General features: G+C 56.7%; 1 protein-coding gene across 1 annotated transcript; it reads right to left on the reverse strand.

The window, feature by feature from the left end:
* Positions 1 to 462: 462 nt before the first annotated feature.
* LOC137455789 (transcription factor SOX-21) lies at positions 463 to 4,871 on the reverse strand. The gene has a single exon (XM_068166886.1). It carries the CDS (start codon positions 3,759 to 3,761, stop codon positions 2,916 to 2,918), a length of 846 nt encoding a protein of 281 aa, XP_068022987.1. The 5' UTR covers positions 3,762 to 4,871; the 3' UTR covers positions 463 to 2,915.
* Between the last annotated feature and the right edge of the window lie 1,594 nt (positions 4,872 to 6,465).

Below are 6,465 nucleotides of genomic sequence, written 5' to 3' on the forward strand. Positions count from 1 at the left end.
ACAAAAAAACCCAGAAAACTAAACCCCAAAACGTAAAATCTGCGGGTCTCTGGGATAGAGCTGGAAGGAGCAGGGAGGTCACTAAGATTTAGGGCTGGGGTGACTTCCAGGGAAGCGGCAGGAAGTTCCGTGTTGAGAAGTGATGGGCTGCTACAAAAGGGAATGGCGGAGCCTTGAAAGGATTTAATTAACCGTGTCAGGGATAATTACCCCTGGACAGTCCAAATTAGTTTTGCATAATCGCTCAGAACCATATGAATTAACTTATAATATTGCAAAGCGCTGGGGGAATAACAAAAGCAGGATCGTTTTAATTAGTGAATCAGGGTCAAATGAACAGGCTGTTCCGCAAATCTCCCAAACTTTCCACTTTTTGAACGTAATTCCAAGGGGAAGGCTGATTTGGGAGGCTTTTACTCAGGAGCTATTGTTATTGTCACAATTAAGAGTGTAATCAACCACTCTGGAGGAAAAGATATATATTTATATATATACACTTCATACATATATATACTTCATATATATGCATGCAGACATACAAAACGAGCCAGGGTGGGTTTGCCACCCCAGCAAGGTGACAGGCTGTTTTATTGCCTTGCAGACATTCACGTTGTGCGATGCTCTCAGTTCCCTTGCTGGGAGGACGGACCGTTCCATCCCTCTCCCGTTTCCCCGCTACACATAAACTCCCGTGCAGAGGTTTGCTGGATTTACATTTGAAACCACCATTTTCGGGCAGAGAGAAAACCCATCTAGAGGCGGGGGGGGGGGAACAAAAAGCCAAAACAAACAAAACAACACCCCCCACCCCCCCCACCGTGTTAAGTTTTAGTTAGCAGTCACTGGAAATCCCCACGAAAAATAGTCAAGAAATAAAGCAGAAATATTGCTCAGATAGGGGAACAAATTACACGGGTTTAAGTGGCGAAGCTCTTGGGCTAACCAGATAAAGTGGTCAGGCAACTTTCCACCCTGAAAATGTTACTGGATACCGATGAAATGCTTTGAACGGTCTCAGTGTATTCAGTGAACTCTGTTCTGTTGGTCAATGAATGCCCTTTCTTTTTTTTTTTTTTAAGATAATACGACAACTTGAGGTTTAGGCTTTTTTGATTTTTTTTTTAAATCTTCTTTCCTATTCACGATTAAAAATGTGATAAATCAGGTTTTTGGCTCTGAATAACAATGACTTGATTTAGATTTCCTAGTAAATCTATTCAAAAGTGAAACAAAGACAGCCTTTAGAGGATACCTTACACCTCACCTGGACCAGGCACGTAAGGGCAATTCAGATAAAAATCTTGTTAGTAATTCAACAAGAAATAGAGGATTTTCTCTTTTCCCTGCTTCAGGCTTTATTTAAACTCTTTGTTCAAAAATGAACAGAGTGGTAGTCGGAATCTAATTTACAAGTATAGTTTAGACGTCTAACTTTAAATTAGAAGATCACACAAGAAAACCATTTACACGTAAATGTTAAAACCAATACTTAATCTTTTTTTCTCCTTTATATTACATAAAGCCAAAAGGAAACTAAATACATGTTAGCCAGTTTCATTCACAAACATTAGTCAAAATATACACATTACAAAAGTAAACAACAAAAAAAAACCCTCTAAGCTGATGGATTTTTTTTTCCCTCTCTAAAATTTATTGAGTTTTGCTTGTTGTTTTGGGGGTTTTGTTTGTTTGGTTTGTTTTGTTTCTTCGAATAGCCATTTGCAATTAAATTGCAGTTGCTCTAAAATAAGTAATAAAACAGGTAGGGTACTCCAAGACACATGTAAAATGCTTTGTGTTGGCGGGGCAAACCGATTTCCTTTTAAATGAGAATACTCTTCTGTCAAAGCAAAGCTCTGCTTCAGTTCAGCTAAATAATAAATAGATAATTAGCACTCAGACAAAAAAGTCTGATTTAACCTTAGATAATATTGCGAACCCTAGGCGGTCCTGCAATATTGCAATATTTTTATTCCTTTTAAAAGACATTACTTTTTTTTTTCTTTTCTTTTTTTTTCCTTCCAGGTTAAAATTGAATCAACCGTGGGCGAAGTAAAAGTAACAAGAGTCTTCAATTCGAACCTAACGTTTCCACACAGATATACAAATTTACAGTCTGAAGGGTGGTGGGAAAGGGGGGGGGACACGACAGACGGAGACCGAGGGTCACGCGGAAATGGCGATCCACGCCTGTCAGCCTCGCGCAGCAGTGGGTGGCGGGCACCCACGCGGGACAGGGTGCAGAGAGGGGCAGGCAGCACCCTGCACCGCCGAACCGTTCTTTGCCTGGATCCTGCTCCCGCTGGCCTTTGAAGGGCCACGAACCAAACACACAGCGGCCGTCTCCGTTACCGGCGTCGCACCTTTCCCTGTCCCGGCCTCTCAATCCCAACTACTCCCTCCGCCTCCTTTTCGGCAGCGGTGGCGGTGCTGCAGAGGAACTTTTCCGAGACCAGTACCGTGCGGGGTGTGGGGACCGGCAGAGGAGAAAGCCCACGGCCGAAGAACGAACCGGCGGAGGGACGTAGCTCCCGCGTCCGTCCCGATTAAGCACTTCTGGGGACAGAGCGGGCCGGTTACTTTTTAATGTTTTTTTTTCCTTTTTCTCCCCCCCCACTTTTTTCTATTTTTTTTTTTCTTTTTTTTTTTTTTTTTCTTTTCTCTTCTTTTTCAGCTCGGCTATCTGCAAAGACCGCATGCAACACACACAAGATCTACGCGGGGCGACGGACGGGTACGCGCCCCTCAGCCGGCGACACGCAACAGGTCGTCGTCGGCCCCGGCGCCCCAGCCTCGACCCTAGTCCCCACTTCGCGGCTCCGGTGGCGGCTTGCTCCCCTTCCCGGCCGCACGTATGCACCGGTACCCATCTAGTCGGTGGCCGGGGCTTTACGCGGGCATCCTCCAGCCGCGGGTCATAGGGCCGCGGCGTAGGCTGCGGGGTAAGGGTCCAGCTGGGGCTTGCCCATGCCCGGCAGAAGGATGTAGGCCAGCGGCGGCTGCAGCCCCGGGCCGGGCCAAGCGCTGCAGTTGCAGGGGATCATGTAGCCCGGGTTACTGGGCGACGGGTGCGAGTGCGTGTGCCCCCCGGCGGCGGCCGCAGCGGCGGCCGCGGCAGCCGCGGCCCCGTGGAAGGCGCCCGCCCCGCCGGCGCCGGGGTAGCCCAGCGAGGAGGCGTAGGGTAGCCCCGAGCCTGAGGAAGAGGAGGAGGAGGAGATCTCGGCCATTTTGGAGCCCAAGTCCAGCAGGGAGTAGGGGCTGCTGGCGGCGGCAGCGGCGGCGGCGGCAGCAGCGGCTGCAGCCGACTGGGGGAAGAAGACGCGGGCGGCGGCGGCGGCAGCAGCAGCCGCCGCCTTTTCAGGGTTGGCCAGCAGCGACTCGGGCATCAGCCCGCCGGCCGCCCCGCCGTGCAGCCCGCCCGCCTTCAGCCCGTGCGGGTGCTCATGGTCCGCCACGCCGCCCAGCCCATAGGGCACAGGGAAGGCGAACTTGTCCTTCTTGAGCAGCGTCTTGGGCTTCCGCCGGGGACGATACTTGTAGTCGGGGTGCTCTTTCATGTGCATGGCCCGCAGCCGTTTGGCCTCATCGATGAAGGGCCGCTTCTCCGACTCGGTCAGCAGCTTCCACTCGGCGCCCAGACGCTTGCTGATCTCCGAGTTGTGCATCTTGGGGTTCTCTTGGGCCATCTTTCGCCGCTGCGCCCGCGACCACACCATGAACGCGTTCATTGGCCTCTTGACGTGATCCACCGGCTTGGACATGGTGTCCTCTTGCCGCCCCGGCGAGCCGCCGCCCGCCCCGCGCTGGTGGCCACCTCCTCTGGTAGCCTCTCCCGCCTTTTCTTCGCCCCCGCCGCACTCTGGTCCTCCAAATGCAATCTCGGCGCGGCAACCCTGGCTCCGGCGGGTGTGGTGCGGCGGCCACGGGCGGCCCGGCTCCGGGCGCTGCCGAGCGGCGACGACGCCCCACTGTCAGGGAGATGTGGCGGGCGGGACGGGCGCCGCTCCCCGCCTGGGCTGCGGAGCCTCTCTCAGCGCCGCCGATCTCGGGGCCAGGGCTTTTCCTCTGGGCTCGATGCGAACGGCAGCGGCTGGAGTGCGGCAGGACCGCAGAGAAGTTTCGAGGCAAGGGCGGGAGCCGGCGGCAGGCGAACGGCTCGGGGTGGCGGGATACTCGCTTCGTCACGGGCGCGATGCTCCTTGGAAGTCTCCGGTGAGGAGAAGAACCCTGGACGGGGCGGCGGTCAGAGCCCGCCCGGTGCCATCGCCGCTCGCGCAGCTCGGGGGGCAGCCCGCCGCGGCGCGGTGCGAGGCCGGGCGGGACGGGGTCCGCGGCGGCTCAGGCGCTGCGGGGAGGCCCCGGGGGCTCGGGCTGCCCTGCTCACAGCCGCCCCGCTCCGCCCGCAGGGGCGCAGCGAGCCGCCCGCTTCTCGCACATACTGGCCGGCCGCCGGGCGCCGCGGCCTCCTGGTTCGCGCCGCCGGACAAACTTCACCAAGTTTCGGGCGGGCTGCGGGGCGCTCCGCCTGCCGCGCCGCTCCCCCTTCTCCGACAGCCGCCAGGTCTCTCTGGGTTTTCTTGGCCGCCGACTCGGAGGGGCGGCGGGGCGGGCAGGAGCTGCGAGGGGCGGAGGGAGGAGGAGGAGGCGGTGGCGGCCGCGGAGGAGGAGGCGGAGGGGAAGGTTGGTGGGGAGGGCTCCTAATTAAAATACTCGGCGGTCTGCGCCCGGCGGGCAGCCGACCCGGTTATAAAGTCCGTGGTGGGGTTTGCAGCCGGCGCAGTCGCCCCCTCCTCTCGCCCCGTCGGTGCGGCGGCAGGTAACGCGCGCGCGCTCTGCATGCCTCCGCGCCGCCCTGTATGTTCGCGTGCGGCCTGTCCGTGCCGCGCGCCGCGGGAAGGAAAGGCGGGCAGGCAGGGGCGGGGCCACCGCCTGGGAGGGGCGGCCCCCACCTCGTTCCCCGCCCCATTCCCCGCCCCCTCCGCGTGCTGGCAGGTCGTGGTAGGGCGGGGTCGGAGACAGTGCATGCGCGCTGAGCCCACCACTGGTGGCGAGCACTGCCCGGGATCTGGAATTTGGGGGGGGTGGGGTGTTTGCCGGGGCAGCGGGGGTTCTCGCTGGTGGCAGCGGTACAATTTAGGGTGGTTTGGACTTTTCCTTGCGGAGGGCCGTTGTAGGGGGCGGACCGCCCAGCAGAGGGGTGAGGCCGCCGCTTGGGAAAGCGTCCTCCCATCCCCTGCTCGGGCAGGGGCGTACATCCAGTGGCACGCCGAGAATATCCACGCGTGTTTCTTTGGCCACTCAGTACGCCCCTTCGCACTCCCCAAAGCCCCCGAGCTCTCCGACGATGCTCCTCACCGTCTGCCTGTCAGTCAGGGCGAACTTGCTCGCCTTGTTTGTACTTCGGCGGGTCGGTTTTGACTTACCCTTGTGGTATGTGGAAGTGCCGACTCCAATAAGCCATTAACTCTTTCCCGTGCTGGCAGCAGGCTGGGTTCTGCAATCTCCGCCAGCTTTTAAGGAAAAGCGTGCGATGGCAGCCTCTGCCGGACCCACCGCCCCACCTTGTCTCCTACAGCTCTCGGGGTGCCGAGACGTTTGGAAAGAAACCCAATGCCGGCCACCCACTGGCGGGTGCCCTCTGAACCCTCTCCACACGTATGCGCGCCTCGGTCCCACGGCAGCCTGTCCCGGACAAGAGTGCTCTGTAAAACGCCGCGTATCTCCTCTCTAAACAGCACCTTCTCCCGTTTCGTGTTTTACAACCCATTTACTAGTACTTGAAAGCCACCTTGACAGCGTTTGACCTCCTACAATCCATAGGCGTGGGAAAAAAACAACCCACAACAAAACAAAACAAAACAAAAACCCAAAAGAAAAAATACCTTTCCATCCCTTGTCAAAAGAGGGGAGATTAAGATGTGTACTGGCGTTGGCTGTCGTTTAGCTTTACCTTTCAGGGTATTTCTCGAAGGTGGGAGCTCTACCAAGAGGGGCTGAACCCGGTCCAGGTACCTTTGCCCTGAAGGTCAGGTTAGAAACCCATCGACCAGTAATTCCCCGCTTTAAGATCAGCGGCCAGGTTTTTCAACTGCGCAAAATCCTCTCGTTTGATCAGGGAAGCGATCTCCTATTCACATATAAAGTTATTGTGTCTGACTCCTAAGGGGTGAGGACTAATCCCCTGGCTCTCTCCGTGCAGATCGGATGCCGGCAGGATCGCCTTCCTCTCGCATCGTGGGTGACAGACGGAAGGAGCACGGACTCATTCAGTTTAGGGGAAAGCGAGAGCGCGGTTTGTACGTCTCCAGACGCCACCGTGACCAAAGTGAGAGCCAATAAAGTCTACGGGAGGGTGCTCGGTGAGGAGAAAGAAGCAGCAGCGACCCTCCGATGCCACCAACAAATGTCCCGCCTCTGGCTGCCGGCCGCGCTCCCGCCAGCGCCCCAGGAGCGAGGGGCGCAACG

This window comes from Melanerpes formicivorus, unplaced genomic scaffold (assembly GCF_026170545.1).
Source record: "Melanerpes formicivorus ecotype bairdi unplaced genomic scaffold, bMelFor1.0.p_v2 SCAF_110, whole genome shotgun sequence".
Classification (NCBI taxonomy): Eukaryota; Metazoa; Chordata; class Aves; order Piciformes; family Picidae; genus Melanerpes; species Melanerpes formicivorus.

Coding starts and splice junctions, on each gene's coding strand:
- LOC137455789 (XM_068166886.1), bottom strand. CDS start 3,761: ATGTCCAAGCCGGTGGATCACGTCAAGAGGCCAATGAACGCGTTCATG.